The 16,116-nt window shown below is 46.5% G+C and overlaps 1 protein-coding gene across 1 annotated transcript in view; it reads left to right on the top strand.

Moving 5' to 3' along the window:
* Positions 1-16,116, top strand: part of EIF2AK4 (eukaryotic translation initiation factor 2 alpha kinase 4) — a 109,713-nt gene that overhangs the window by 39,154 nt on the left and 54,443 nt on the right. The window contains exons 9-15 of the mRNA XM_056133372.1: positions 1,039-1,574; positions 4,092-4,198; positions 5,003-5,160; positions 8,226-8,629; positions 9,164-9,233; positions 12,833-12,916; positions 14,445-14,567. Coding sequence (XP_055989347.1) covers positions 1,039-1,574; positions 4,092-4,198; positions 5,003-5,160; positions 8,226-8,629; positions 9,164-9,233; positions 12,833-12,916; positions 14,445-14,567 — 1,482 coding nt within the window. The remainder of the gene's footprint in view (positions 1-1,038; positions 1,575-4,091; positions 4,199-5,002; positions 5,161-8,225; positions 8,630-9,163; positions 9,234-12,832; positions 12,917-14,444; positions 14,568-16,116) is intronic.

The following is a 16,116-nucleotide window of genomic DNA, read 5'->3' on the forward strand; positions in this document are numbered from 1 at the left end:
TGAGTACCACAGAGGCAGTGAATTCCTAGGTTATGAATTTCTTTTACAAATGTTTCTGGACTGGAGAGATGGCCTGAAGCTCTGGAGTGTGTGCTTTGCATGTAGAGGCCCTGAGTTTGATCCCCAGCTCCACATTATCTAAGCCTCCCTGGGTAGCCCCCTTCATACTAGGTTCCTCCCAAAATAATAGCTTCTTTTCCATTCCCCGATGTCCATAGTATAAGAAGCAGCTTTTAAAGCCTCATTATTTATTTACAATGCTTGCACAGTAGGTTTGTGGTTTGTTTGTTTGTTTGTTTGTTTTGGGGACCACACCCAGTGTTTCTAGGACAGGGTGCTCTTGGCACAATGCTCCTGTGCTGGAACATCTCCTGGCTGTGCTTCTGCCTAAGGTATGGGGGTATGGCAGGAACACCATGTGGTGCCAAGTTTCAAACCTGGGGCTCCATGTGCAAAGCGTATGTTCTAGCCCTGTGAGCTCTCTCCCTGGCCCATGAATACTGGGTTTTACAATAAAAGAAGTTGAGAGGTAGAGATATAGCTCAAAGCGGGATATTCTGCCTGAGATTCTGCAGGGAGATCTCTGCACCCCCAAAAAAAAGTGTTGAGAAGAAATTTAATTTTTGTCATTTTTTGTTTGTTCATTTATTTTGGGGGCACTCCTAGCAGTGCTCAGAGGTTACTCCTAGCTCTGCTCTCAAGGATCACTTCTGGCAGTGTTCCAGGGACCATGTAGGATACCAGGAATTGAACTTGGGTCATGCAAGGCAAACATGTTACCTTCTGTACTGTCACTGTGGCCCCTTGCCATCTTTCTGAACTCTTACATTAACCATATAGCTTAAGATTTAATTCAGGATATAATCTTTTTCCCCTAAAACTGAATTTTTTAAAAACCACTTTCAATACGAAACAGTACTGTCTGTCTTATGTGTGTTTTATTATTTTCTCTCTATATATCTCTATCTCTCTCTCACTCTCTCTCTCTCTCCCACCCTCATCCTTCCTCTCTTCCTCTCTTTCTCCCTCTCCCTCCAGATTCAAGGGGCAGAAGCGGAATTCAACTCCCTGGTAAAACTGAGCCATCCCAATGTGGTACGCTACTTTGCAATGAATCTCAAAGAACAAGACAGCTCCCTCGTGGTGGACATCCTAGTGGAGCACATCAACGGGGTCTCCCTGGCAGCACACCTGCGCCACACAGGCCCCCTCCCCGTGCACCAGCTCCGCAAGTACGCAGCTCAGCTCTTGTCGGGCCTGGACTATTTGCACAGCAATTCTGTGGTGCACAAGGTCCTGAGCGCCTCCAGCGTCTTGGTGGACGCAGAGGGCACCATCAAGATCACAGACTACAGCATTTCTAAGCGCCTCGCGGACATTTGCAAGGAAGACGTTTTCCAGCAAACCCGCGTGCGGTTCAGTGACAGTGCCCTCCCTTACAAGACAGGCAAGAAAGGGGACGTGTGGCGCCTCGGCCTGCTGCTGCTCACCCTCAGCCAAGGACAGGAGTGTGGGGAATACCCCGTGGTCATCCCTCACGACCTGCCCTCGGACTTTCAAGATTTCCTCAAGAAGTGAGTGTTGGTGAGGTTGTCTCTCCAGTCGCAGTTGACTCCTATATTTTGGGTTGTGCCGAGTGTGTGGGTGCTTGTGGGGAGTTGTGACAGCTGGAAAGAGTAACTGGGTTAGGGGTCATTCTTCCTATCCTTTCTCTGGTGTAAATGTGCTGGTCTCTTACCATGTTTGTCATTTCCTTAACTTCCCTCTTGGACTTATTATAATGATAGTTTTTCAGAGCCCTGGTGCAATCATACACGGGGTACATCTCACATGTGGCCACCCAGGTTTAATCCCAGGCTCTCATGTCCCTAGAGCCCCATCAGAAGTGATTCCTGTGTGCAGAGCCAAGAGTAACCCCTGAGCTTCACTGGGTGTGACCCAAAAACAAAGGTTTTCAAACTACTTTTTGGAAACTGCCTGGTATACTCTAGAAATTCAAAAGCACTTGCTCTGGGGAGAGATATGCTGTATATTATAGAAAACCTGCTCCACCTTTGTTTGTTTGTTTGTTTGTTCTTTTGTATTTTTTGTTTGTTTGTTTGTTTTTTGCTTTTTGGGTCATATCCAGCTATGCACAGAGTATCCTAGCTCATGCATTCAGGAATTAACTCCTGGTGGTGCTCAGGGGACCATATAGGATGCTGGGAATTGAACCTTGGTCTGCCGTGTGCAAGGCAAACGCCCTACCTGCTGTGCTATTGCTCCAGCCCCAAACCTGCTCCGCCTTTGCTGTCGATTCCTGCGGGGTTAAAGCAAAGGCCTCCTGTTTAGCAAACAGCTTTAGGAGTGCGTTCTGCCTCTTGGTGGAGGGGTTAGATCTCACCCTCCAGTAGTCAGGGCCTACTCCTGACTCTGTGCTCAGGGGTCCATCTGGGGTACTAGGGATTGAACCCGGGCCAGTCATATGCAAAGCAAGTACCCTATTCATTTTATTCAGTTTATTATTGCTCCAGTCCCCTAAAGGATTTTTTTGTCTTAATGAATGAATGACATTTCTTTTTTAGCCCTTTAAAAATGATTATGGATCCTCATCTGTTTTCCCACCTGCTTTTTTTGTAATTTGTAATTAATAAGATAGAATTTCTGGATGTGTGGGATTCTCCACAACACCTCAAAGGATTTTCTATACCTGTGTAAATTGTCAGTGAACGTTTCATTTAAAGAGCCATTTTAATCCATTTTGAGACAGTTCTTGCCAAGAGGTTTTTCTTGGGCCTGAAGACTTTGTCCAAGTCTTTTGATTGATTTGGTGTGTTCCAGTTTCGCCCTCCCTTTGTTCTCAGTCCAGGCCAAACCCAGGTTCTCTCCGTTTCTTGGATGAACAGGACGGGGCCAGCAGTCTGGGTTTTTCAGACGTGTCTTTGTCCAGCTCTCCAGGACGGCTTACTTCCCTTTCTGCTGTTCTGCCTGGTTTCTCGCTGTGTTTCTTTTTTTCCCTGCCGTCAGCTTTTATTCACTCTGTCCAACCCCTGCACTCCTTTTTCTTTTACCCTTTACATTGCTTTTCCTGTTTCCAGCTACCATTTGACCTGATTCATACTGTCGCTCCCTGTCATTGTCTTACCCCTTACAGAAATGAAAGCAGCTGCACTTGATTTTAAATAAGACCATTTCTACTTTGTACATAACACACAAGCAGACAACGACAGACATACTATAGCAGTGGGCCCCAGTTGAGTCTTTATTCTCTCCTTCAGGTATATATGCATCTGAAGATTTCTAAGTCTTCATTTTATGATTTCTCTAAAATGTAAAGAAATTTAAAAATATTTATTTAATTGCACCCTGATGCTGAAGGTGACCAAAATGGCACTTAAAGAAATACAATGATACTGGGGCTGGAGTGATAATACAGCAGGTAGGGCGTTTGCCTTGCACGCGACCAACCTGGGTTCGATTCCCAGTGCTGCCAGGAGTAATTCTTGAGTGCAGAGCCAGGAGTAACCCATGAGCATCACCAGGTATGACACCCAAAAAGCAAAAAAAAAAAAAAAAAAGAGGGAGAGAAAGAGAAAAGAAAGAAAGAAAGTGATAGAATCTTACAGATTGCTCCTGACCCTAGATTATTGAAATGAGAAGGACAGAAAGAAAGAGAGACAGAAAGAAACTGAGTGGTTGGGGGGAGGGAAAGGAGATGGACAAAAAGTAACAGGGATACGGGCCAGGGCATAGCATATTGGCTATACTTAGGACACAACAGGGAAGGCCCTGGCCTGGTATTGGTATATCCCTGAACTTCAGAGCCACCAGTCCCGTAAGCATGAGAACCAAACTGCAGTGACCAACGTTAATGTGTCTGCCACGGGAGCAGACTGGAGGCTGGGAGGGAACCTATGGACATTGGCAGAGGGAAGTGGACACTGGTGGTGGGATGGTGCTGGAACATTGTTCATGGGAGCTGTGAAGAACTATGCAAATCACAGAAGCCTAATTTTTAAATTAAAAAGTTACTGAGAAAAAAAAATTTTTTTAAGTCCTGCTAGCTTAGCATTTATTTCAGTTGCTAAAGTTCCTCCTTCCCTTCCACTGAGGTGTGTTTGCTTGGATGACAAGGAAAGATGGAGTCCTCAGCAGTTATTGAAACACAGCTTCATAAATCCTCAGCCCAAAATGCCTTTACAGGAACAAAGTCCTGAAGGTAAGTCTATTACCACTCTTTTTTTTTTTTTTTTTTTTTGCTGCTCTTCGGACAAGCAATCATTTTGGTTTTGTTTGGGTTTTTTGTTTTTTCGGTTTTTGTCTTTAGGGGGTGGGGGTACGGATACCCAGCTGTGCTCAGGGCTTACTCCTGGCTCTGCACTCAGGGATCACTCCTGGTAGGACTCCGGGGACTGTGTGTGCTGCCAGGGATGGAACCTGGGATAGCTGCATGCAAGGCAGGCTCCCTGCCTGCTGTACCATCTCTGCAGCTCTGGCCACTGATCACTTTGAAGGTGCTCTTAAACCTAAACTAGACTTTTCTGTGTGGATCGTTTATTTTATTTAGTGCCAAACCGTCCAGAAATCTAGTCATGCCATGTGCCCTGTGTGCAGGAAACAGTCTCTGCTGCTAGGAGTGACACTGGGGATGCCCTTTTCATGGTTCTGTAACTCTTTTGTCCTGCCTTCTGCCACTTGACCAGATTTCCCTGCTGCTACTCAAATAGCAGATTAAGGAACATGTGAAGAGATCTGGGTTTGGGTTCTGGCTTGATTCTGGTCACTTATTTCCTTACTCAACATCTTGGGGCCACAGCTGTAAACCTGCACCAGTGGTGTATTTCTAACCACTTGGGGGCAAGGCCAATAAGGAAAAATGTCAAAGGGTCTGCCAGGTAAAAGATCCTTCTACAGACCGCCCTCCCTGCCTCCCTTGTAGTTGAATGTAGCCGCTCTTCCTCTTTCTCTCTCTCTTTCTCCTCTCTGACGCCACATTTGCCTCTGGCCTTCTGTTCCATCTCAGATTCTGGAGGACAAGATTACGTGGAGACCGTGATCCCCAGCAACCAGTTGCCCAGCGCTGCCTTCCTCAGTGACACCCAGAGACAGTTCTCCCGATATTTCAATGAGTTTGAAGAATTACAGCTTCTCGGCAAAGGGGCTTTTGGAGCCGTCATCAAAGTGAGAGACAGCACTGTCTGTACCCCTTGCAGAGTCACCTAGGTTCCATTTCTGCAGACTTTGGGGACCACACCCAGAAGTGCTCAGAGCTTACTCCTGACCCTGTGCTTAGGGCCTATATGGGGATGCTGGGGATCCAACCCAGGTTTGACCAGGTGCAAGCCAAGTGCCCTGCACTCTCCTATCTCTCTGCCCTCCAAAAAAAAAAATAGTAAAATGGAAAGGGCAAAAGAGGTAGTTTCCTCCCTTCGACTGCCTGACAGCCCTCATGTCAATGTCTGAGCTAGGCTGTGGCTGCTCAATGATCTGGCATTTCTTAACTGCTGGGCCCATTACCCATTGATGGGCCCATTGATGCACACGTCCATATTAAGGAAATCCTGGGAGTTTCCAGTGTAGCAAGCTCCATACCTGTCCATTATTCTTAGCACATATGACATGTCCTGAGACAAAAGTTTGAAAAATAATGCCAAGACTTTTCAGTGTCCTCAGCTGCATTTATTTGGCAATAAATCAAAGCTCTTATTTCTTGGAGTACATTCTATATTTCAGTTGTGCGTGGGAGGTCTCTGGTTTCAGTCTCATAACATTACCATAAAGTAGATATTTTCTCATAACATGTTTTTCAGTCTCATAACATTACCATAAAATAAGTGTTTTCTCCATTTTCCACATACGGGATTGAGATTCAAGGAAATTGATTAGCCTGAGGTTTTGAAATCCACTCAACGGTGAAACCAGCATTCAGAACCAAGTCTGTTTTGACCCAAAAAAGCATGTGTGTGTGTGTGCCACTGTTTGCATACACAGAACAGGTTATGGAAAATTCCATTTTATACTATTTAAAAAACACTTTTTTTACTAAATCACCATGAGATAAACAGTTACAAACTTGTTCATTGTTCATGACTGGATTTTAGTCATACCATGTTCCAACACCCATCCCTTCACCAGTGCATATTTCCCACCACCAGTATTCTCAATTTCCCTCTTCCACCACAAGCCCAGCCTGCCTCAGTGGCAGATACCTCTGTCTCTCTGTCTCTCTCTCCCTCCCTCTCTCTCTCTCCCCTTCTCTCTCCCTCCTTCCCTCTCCCTCCCCGCCTCTCATCAATATGTTTACAATACAGGTACTGTACTCTGTAAGGTTATCATGTATATCCCTTTACCTAATTTTAGTACTCAGTTCTTGTACAGAGTGATCATTTTCTACTGCCATTATCATAGTGGTCCCTTCTCTTCTAACTGCCTGATTCCCCTTGCCCCCATTTGTGTCAATTTTATACTACTTTTTATCAGTCTTAATTAATCATCCAACTTCTTTATCTGTCCATGGCTAAGTTGACATTTCATCACTTTATTTGACCTGCATGGTTAGGATTGGTATGTTTCAGTGAACAAAATTTTATCAAATTCACACAGTAACAACAAGTCTCACAATGGAGACGTTACTGGGCCCTCTCGAGCAAATCGATGAACAATGGGAGGACAGTGCTATGTGTTACAGGGGACAGAGAGATAGTCTTAAGGAGAGATAGGAATTAAGCCTCTTGCCTTGCACACATCTGACCCAGAATCTATCCCTAGCACCACTTATGATCCCCTGAGTAACACTGGGAATTGCCCCAAAACAAAAAATCAAATTTAAAAAGAAAGGTTGAAACAAAAGTCAAATTTACTCCTGTCAACTGATGCGTGGTGAAACCCAGGATATAATGCGTCTGTGTGTGTGAGTGAAGCCTTGCCTTTGACATTTCTTGTCTTTAAGCTTACTGAACTCTGAATTATTTTAGTTTTAATACTTATCCTAACTTATCCTAATATTTATCCTTCAATTCTTAGGATAATTATTAAAACTAAAATAACACTAAAATAAAAAATAAAACACTAAAAAATAAAAATAATTTAAGCCTAAGAATTGTTAACAAAATTGATTATTTACTTATTTACCTTTTTCTATGAAGCCTTGATCCAGAAGCTTTACCTACCTCATTTCATTTCATCCTTGCAATCACTGTAGAAAAATAAGACAAGTGGTAAAACTGCCATTTTATGGATAAGGTAATAGTTTCCCAGAAATTAAGGAATTTTCTGAGTGGTTCTCACCACATAGAAAGTTAGTTAGCTGACGAGATATTGGAAAACTTGGGATAAAATTGCCAGCATCATTAATTGAAGTGGGGAGCACAGCAGGGGGTGGGGTGCCAGGACATAGATCAAGGGGCTGGGGTACACATGAATGCCCAGATTCCATCCCTGGCACCCCACCTCACACCCACTTCCAGCACTCAGCTTTGGGCCTGGAGCTTCCCAAGTACTTGCCAGGGAAGTCCCCTCAAAAAAATAAAATAAAAAGGGTCAGAGAGATAGTATGGGACATCCTCCCTTGCACCCCCAAGCACCACTGGAAGTGATCCCTGAGTCCAGAGCCAAGACCCTTCAACACAGCCATGTATAGCCACCAACTACACCCACCCTCCCCAAATTTATTTTTAATTTATTTATTTTTGGGCGCTTTTGGGGTGACACCCGACCTTGCACAGGGGTTACTCCTGGCTCATGCACTCAGGAATTACTCCTGGCGGTGCTCTGGGAACCATATGGGATGCTGGGAATTGAACCCGGGTTGTCCATGTGCAAGGCAAATGCCTTACCCGCTGTGTTTTCACTCCAGCCCCCAACCTCCCCAAATTTAAATAGAGAATATTTTCCCCAGGCAAACTGAAATCATCTAGTTTGGGTTAGGATGTCTTCAAAGCTGTTAGCAGCTAAAACCCTCTCCAGCTTGAGAATTTCAGACTCCTGCCTCTGGGCTCTTGGTTCTCCTTAGGTTGGGGCTGTGGTGGGGGGTCCGCAGCCTGTAGTACAGCGCGTAGGGTGCTTCCCTTGGACACGGGTCCTAGTTTCAATACCCCAACCCCCAAATGGCCCCCTGAGCCCCACCAGAAGTCATATCTAAGCACAGTGCCAAGAGTATGCCCCGAGCACTGCCAGACGAGTCAACAGCGGGGGGGGGGGCAGGCTCCTGCATGCTGACCACTCTGACCGGGCCCTTCCTGCGGCAGGTGCAGAACAAGCTGGACGGCTGCTGCTACGCGGTCAAGCGCATCCCCATCAACCCTGCCAGCCGGCACTTCCGCAGGATCAAGGGTGAGGTGACCCTGCTGTCGCGCCTGCACCATGAGAATATCGTGCGCTACTACAATGCCTGGATCGAGCGGCACGAGCGGCCCACGGGTCCCCCGGGCTCTGGGCCCCGGGCCCCCGAAGGGCCGGCTCTGCCGCAGCTCCTGCCGGACCAGACCACCATGGACAGCGTGGAGGCCGCCGCACCACCACCCATCCTCAGCAGCTCAGTGGAGTGGAGCACCTCGGCCGAGCGCTCGGCCGCCGCCGGCCCCGGCTCCAGCAGCGACGAGGACGAGGACGACGAGGACGAGCACAGTGGGGTCTTCTCACAGTCCTTCCTGTAAGCGCACATGCCCGGCTGCTCAGGTGCGCCCCCGATTCAGTCCGCACCAAGCCCAGGCCTTGGAAAAGGGATTGGTCAAAATGTTTTTCCTAGGGCTGGAGCGATAACACAGCGGATAGGGTATTTGCCTTGCATGCTGCCGACCCAGGTTCGATTCCCAGCATCCCATATGGTCCCCTGACCACTGCCAGGAGTAATTTCTGAGTGCAGAGCTAGGAGTAATCCCTGTGACAAAAAAAAAAAAAATTGGAAAAAACTGGTTTGCCTAGTTAAAGTGCTAGTGGTAGTGCACATGCTTAGCGTGTATAAGGCAAAATCCCTGGTGCAGGCTCTCTGCTGTGGCCCCTGTTTTTTCAAAAGCATAAGAGTAGGGCCTGGAGGGAGTGCAGGGGTTAAGATACTTGCCTTGCCAGTGGCTGACATCCAGGGCACTCCTGAGCACAGACCCAGGAATAACCCGAGTGCTGGTGGTCATAGCCCAACCCCTCCCCCCTCATGACAACATCAAAAATGATGATGATTCTCTTTCAGACCTGCTTCAGATTCTGAAAGTGATATCATCTTTGACAATGAAGATGAGAACAGTAAAAGCCAGAATCAGGTAAATATATGAGAAGAAATTTTACATTTTAACCATGATGGATATGTAAATAAAATTGATATTATAAAATTCCTTAAATCTGACGAGAAGCAAAGGTAGGCACCATACGCTTTCATGCATGATTGTGTAAAACATTTGCTCCTGTGTACTTATAGGCCTTAATTTACTCACAGAGTCAAAACTTGCCTCCTTGTAGAAGGAATTTAAGAGGAATTTAAGACCCACATAGGATTAGATGCAAATTAGCTGATCAGTCTAGAGCCTAATTGCATTGCCTAGTTCCCTCTCTGATCATTTAATCCCAACTCGTCAAGGTTTTCATAGACCAACCTCTTCTAACACTGTGAGTCATCCTCTAATGGACTATGAAATCAATTTTGAGGGTCAGAACCAGTGCTATTTTTATTGCTAGTGGAGGTTCCCCAACTTATTTGGCCTACTGCCCCCTTTTCAGAGGGAAAAAGAAAATTATTGATCAGTTCCCCAGTAAAATTACCTTCTTAATTGAAAGACAAGAAGGGCTTCCCCAATCCACCCAAGGCTGCTCCGCTCCTCCCAACCCCATCATTACCTTCTAGGAGGTGATATCACTCCCTTTGGGAAGCCCTGCTCTGGAGAGATGAGTAGAGAACTTCAAAACACCTCACGCACCCAGAGCTCAGCACGGCATCTTGTGTTTCATGAAATGAGCTCGAGGTATAATGGGAAATACGTTTCTTCATGTGCATCATGGCTTGAACATTGTTCAATATAACTTTGCTCTGGGCCTTGGTCCTTACTTGTCTTCCTGTCCCCAGGCCCACAGAACCCTTTGCTAAAATTCAAGATAAAGCGTTTTGACTTTGGGGTTTTCATCCACACCTCACAGTCCTCAGGCCCTACCCCTGGCTTTGTGCTCTGTGGATATTCGCGATGTGGTGCTGGGCATCAGACTGGACCTCTAGCATGCAAAATATGCCCTCAAACTCTTAGGTTATCTCCTCAGCCCAAGGGTAAAGCTTTTGATCTACTGGGGCCCCTGCCAGTTGTTGCTGTAGAGAGAAGTTGATTGCAATGAATTTATTACCAGGAATAAACATATCCTTACAAGCAATTTTAAGGATGCATTAAATCAGGTAAGGAAATGTCTACATGTAGGTAGACAAGTAGTTAAGTTGGGGGTCTGAAGGGGAATTGGAGAGATGGTATAAGAGTTAAGGCACATGCCTTGCATGCTGCTTAATCTGGCTCAGTCCGTGCCACCACCTGGTCCCCTGAACATCACAGGGTACAGTCCAGGAGGCCCCTGAGCTCCCTTGGAGTAAATCAGGAAACCCCCATCACTGCAGGTCCCTAGCAGCACTGCATCCTCGCACCTTCTCATTGAACCGCCAGCCCAATTGAACAAGAATCACCAGAAGGGCCCTGATCTCCTGAGCACTGCTTAGGAGTCCCCCCCGCCCCAAAACGGGGCACTGGGAATATCACTCAGCAGTAGACACATACCTTGAACTACATGTGAAGCACGCGGTTGAATCCTTGGCAGCGCACAAAGAAATGAAATAGGAGCTAAGGCCTAGAGATGGCTGGGTGGTAGAGCACCTATCTTGGGGGTGTGGGACCTCAAGCTCCATCCGCAGCATGGCCCCACACAGCCCTGCACTCCATTTGCAATCCATGATGCCACAAGAAAAGTGCATAGTCTCTGCAGCACCCACAGCAAGTGAGGAGGACCCCCTTGCTGCATCTGTAGCAACAATGAGGGGAAAGTAAAGGAAGGTTGAAGAATAAAGCTTACTAAAATACTGATTTGGGGGGCCGGAGTGTTAGAAAAGCAGGTGGGCCATCTGCCTTGTACACGATCAGCCCCGGTTCAATCCCCAGCATTTCATATGGTGCCCTGGCAGGAGTAATTCCTGAGTGCAGAGCTAGGAGTAACCCCTGAGCATTGCCAGGTGTGACCCAAAAAGACCAAAACTTAAAAAAAAAAAAACACGCATTGATTTGAAGGCAGTTTAAGTGCATTAGTCAGAGTATATTTGTACTTTCCTTTTTTTTTTTCTTTTTGGGTCACACCTGGCGATGCACAGGGATTACTCCTGGCTCTGCACTCAGGAGTTACCCCTGGCGGTGCTCAGGGGACCATATGGGATGCTGGGAATTGAACCCGGGTCGGCCACGTGCAAGGCAAATGCCCTACCCGCTGTGCTATCTCTCCAGCCCCTCCTTTTTTTTAAATTGTAATCACCACTGGGCTGGGGAGAGAGTCCAACAGTTGAGGTGCCTACTGGCCAGCAGCTATGGCAATGGCCCCGTTTCCCAGCACCGCATATGGTCCCCCAGGCACTGCCAGGCATGGTCCTTGAGCACTACCAGTGTTTGTCTCCAAAATATAAATTAATAAAATCACCATAAATTCCTCTACTGAAATATAAAAGTTTAGGTTGGTGAGATGGCTCAACTGCCTGGGTTCAACCCCCAACACCACGTTGTCCAAATATAACCAGGAGTGACCTTTCCCCAAGCACTGAGCTAGGAGTCACCCCTGAAGACCCCAAAACAATAGTTATGTTTTATACTTAGCCATGATAATAACATAAGGAGCGGAGACATAGGACAGCATATAGGTTGCTTGCCTGGCATACAGCCTACCCCAGAGTAGATCTCCCCAGCACCGCATTTGTGCCCCAGAGCAGAACACCAGAAGTAAGCCCTGAATACAACCAAGTATGGCCCCCCAAAAAAATAAGTAACATAAATAAGCTAAGCTGAAGCCTTTAGTTTAAGCATTAGTTGTCCATTTAATTACCACAGGGGCACCAATTCTCACTCCTGATTTTGCTCAGTTATGGGTAATATCCTACAGGCATTCTAATTAATGGAGCAAAGCCTCCGAGAGATTAACTGTCCTTGGCAGATAATCTCCCAGAGAAGAGAGATGATTCAGGAGTAAAATCTGGTTGTTTCCCGAGCTTTTGCTTTTTTTGTCTTGATGAAGGAAAAATGTTAAATATATGTATTTAATATATTTTAAAATGGTATAATATATTAAATATATTTAACATTTTTAATATTTAATATTTAACATTTTAAATATATTATATTTAAATAGATAACTATACAATATAATTAAAATATATATATTATATATGTTAGCATGTGTGCTTCCTGCTCTTATCCCCATAGGACAATATTAATGGTTAAAGAATGCACCCCTGGGGCTGGATCGATAGCACAGTGGGTAGGGTATTGCCTTGCACACAGCTGGTCCTGGTTCGTTCCCAGCATTCCATATGGTCCCCTGAACACTGCCAGGAGGAATTCCTGAGTGCAGAGCCAGGAGTAACCCCTGTGCATCACTGGGTACAACCCAAAAAGCTAAAAAAAAGAATGCGCCCCTTTAATACTTACCCGTTTCCCCCATTGACCTGCGCAGCAAATCGCCTAGTACATTGCTGTCAACATCTCCCTGACAGAGGCTCTGTCTGCTCACTGACCTTCCCTCTGAGGCAGCAGAAGGGCATGTAGGGGCTGGAGGCCAGCACCAATAACTTGTGAAAGCGATCCTTTTGTTCAGGTCCTGCTCCATCTTGACTTCTCATGTGTTCCTCTGGGCTTAGGATGGAAACTGCAATGGAAAGAGCAGTCAGCGGGAAAGTGAGCCGTCGGGGACCACTGGGGCTGTGCACTACCTCTACATCCAGGTGAGGCCATGGCTACTCCCCGCAGCTGAGGGGGGAATGTGTTTCAGGTGACGGAGGCAGGACAGGGCTCAGTGGCGCACAAATGAACCGGATCCCCTGGGGAGGCACCTTTTCCCCGGTCTTGAACTCGGTGCCCGCCTATTTCCGAGCCGGGGACCACATCAGCTTCTGGCTGTGGTCCCCAGCTCTGGGTTCAGGCCGTGCATATTCCATTCGGCATGCACCTGATGCTTTTATGAGGTTGGGCACAGTTCTCCAGCATCGTGTGCCACTGGCTCCCCACCTACCCGTTAAATAAAAGTGACTCGATGGCCTATGAAAAAATAGGATCATACCTAATAGGATAATTGAAACCATATTATTGAGCTCCATAATGCTATATGTGTAGAGAAGCTGCTATTTCCCTAAACAAGCTGAGTCTGTACCAGTAAGGAGTGGTGTGTGTGCACACGTACTCATGTACAAAAGTAGGACTGGACTCTGGAGGAACAAGCACCCAGACAGACCATTCCCAATGAAGACAGCCCCAGGCTTTGGCCTGTCCACATGCCTCAGGGCCAGGGATCTGTTCAGTGACAGGCTCATGCACTTCTCAGCGTGCTGTGCCTCTGCTCCCTTGTGAATCCCCTCTGGCGCGAGGTGTGGAAGTTAAGCCCATCGTGCAGCCTGGAGGACGAGTCTGAATTTGTGGCTGGTGATTCTAAGCATGAAAGGAATGTCCTTCTGTCTTAAAGTACTTAAATCTTGAGGTCATGGAGCTAAGTCACTGGTAGAACCCTTGCCTTGATTATATGAAGCCCTGGAATTGATTCCCCAAACCATCAGAATAACAAACAACTTCAAATTCTTCCCGCCACTATTTAAAAGCCCATGGCAGAGCTGGAAAGATATGCCAGGGGTACAGTGCTGGCTTTGCTTGCAGCTGATCCCAGTTCAGCCTCCAGCACTGCATATGTGCCCCCAAATACTACCAGGGTCCCAAACACAGAGCCTGCAATAGCCTCTGAGCACCACTGGGTGTGGTCCAAAAACCCACCCCTTCTCTCAAGACAAAGGAAGGAAATAAGGAAGGAAGGAAATAAGGAAGGAAGGAAGGAAGGAAGGAAGGAAGGAAGGAAGGAAGGAAGGAAGGAAGGGAGGGAGGGAGGGAGGGAGGGAGGGAGGGAGGGAGGAAAAGAGGGAGGGAAGGAAGGAAAGAAAGAAGGAAGGAAGGAAGGAAAGAAAGAAAGAAAGAAAGAAAGAAAGAAAGAAAGAAAAAGAAAGAAAGAAAGAAACCCATGGCAGGGCAGAAGACATGGTTCAAAGGACTGGAGAACATGTATGCAGGAGCCCCAGACCCGATCCTTGGCACTATAGGGTCATGTCCACCCCGTCTGTTCCCCCGCCACCCACCACCCACTCCCTGGTGGCCTCAGGACACACCAGAAACCCATAGCATGTTGGGGGACAGGGAATTCAGGTCACTGCGGTTGTCCGCCCTCACTGACTCCAATCGTCCCCCTCCCCACTTGTGTGTCCTCACCCCTAGATGGAGTATTGTGAGAAGAGCACCCTGCGCGACACCATTGATCAAGGATTGTACCAGGACACTGTCCGACTCTGGAGGCTTTTCCGAGAGATTCTGGATGGATTAGCCTACATCCACGAGAAAGTAAACCCTGCACCCCTCTCTCTGAACTTAGGTTTGCTTAAACACTTAGGGCAAAAGGAAGCAGTGTCTGTCAGAGTGGAGGGGAGTGAATGAGAAGGAGAGTTAGGAAAATATCGACACCTGTCCTTAAAGGGAAGAGCACAGTGTGCCCACAGACAGGGAAACAGCCCCGCTTTTGAAAGTCCAGAGAAGACATGGAAGGCTTAGACAGGTCACACCCCCCACCGGCCCGCACCCCCAGGGCCTGTGACAGAGAGTCACCTTTACAATTTCAAATGGTTGTGGAGAATCAAAGAATAATATGACACATGAAAGTTCTATGAAAGTCCCATCCCCATTTGTAAGTTTTTATTGAAGAGAACAGGCCTTTGACCTTACCGGGAAATGTTTGCCTCCACGTGGCCTCTGGCTGTTATACTATCATAGTTGTCCCTTTTGGAGGGGTGGCAGCAGAGACTGTGTGTTGCCTTTCAAGCCTGAAATATTTTGCTCTCTGGCCTTGTACAGAAAAGGCTGCCCACCCCAGGGAGGTCATCTGAACATGTGTGGAATGCGAGAGGAAGCCCTCGAGTGGCATAGGAGGAAGGGCGGGCATGATGAATCCAGGACACTTTATTTGGGTCTTATGAGAAACATGGCAGAATTAGAAAAAGATGGAAATGGGACTCTGACAGAGCTTGCCAGGGGTATAAAATGGCATTTTGAAACGAGAAGGAGAAATCATTACATTGTCACCACTGATGGGTCCAGCTTCAGGATAGAGCACTGCTTTCATTTTTAAAATGGAATTATCTAATGCATTAGCCAGTGTAAATATGTTTTCCCTTCGCCTCAATTTTCTTTAACCTGCAAATGTTTATGCTATACTACATTCATACTAAAAAGCCAGGAGTGTGATTTGAACATGGCAAGTTTATAAATGAGTCCGTGGAAACATAATGTGCAAGGCTGGAAGTGAAAATGAGCTGTAATGAGGACCATTAGAACCCTATTACTGTGCTCTCAGCCTGCTGTCCTAAGATAGGTGCTCCATGCTCGTTTCTTGGCCTAATTTGCTTCTTTCTCTAGTCATCTTTTGGGTGCTCTTCACTGTACCTTATCCAGCAAGACCAGGAGAGACAAGTATATAACAAAATTCATATTCAAGTGAGTCTTCTTGGGTTTTGAGGAAGTCAAGATACACCTTCCTGTAGAGGCAAAAGAGATCAGACAGTAAAGTATTTTGTTCTATTAGGTATCCCCAGATGACACCAGGAATAGCAGGCATTATGCAAATGCCATTAAGAAGGAGAAAAAAGTGTCCAAGTGTTCCCTGGGAATGTAGGGCTGAGAAGTTAAGAGTTCACTCTGAAAGGCCTGATGCATAGTATAGCACTTGTAGATGTTGATCTAATTCAGATAAGTGAAGGAAATGAAGAATATCCTAGGCATGGGGCAAATACCATGTGAGCTAAGGAATGGTTTTATGATCACTGTATCACTGTCATGCCATTGTTCATTGATTTACTCGAGCAGGCACCAGTAACATCTCCATTCGCCCCAGCCCTGA

Source organism: Sorex fumeus, unplaced genomic scaffold (assembly GCF_029834395.1).
Source record: "Sorex fumeus unplaced genomic scaffold, SorFum_2.1 ptg000098l, whole genome shotgun sequence".
NCBI lineage: Eukaryota > Metazoa > Chordata > Mammalia > Eulipotyphla > Soricidae > Sorex > Sorex fumeus.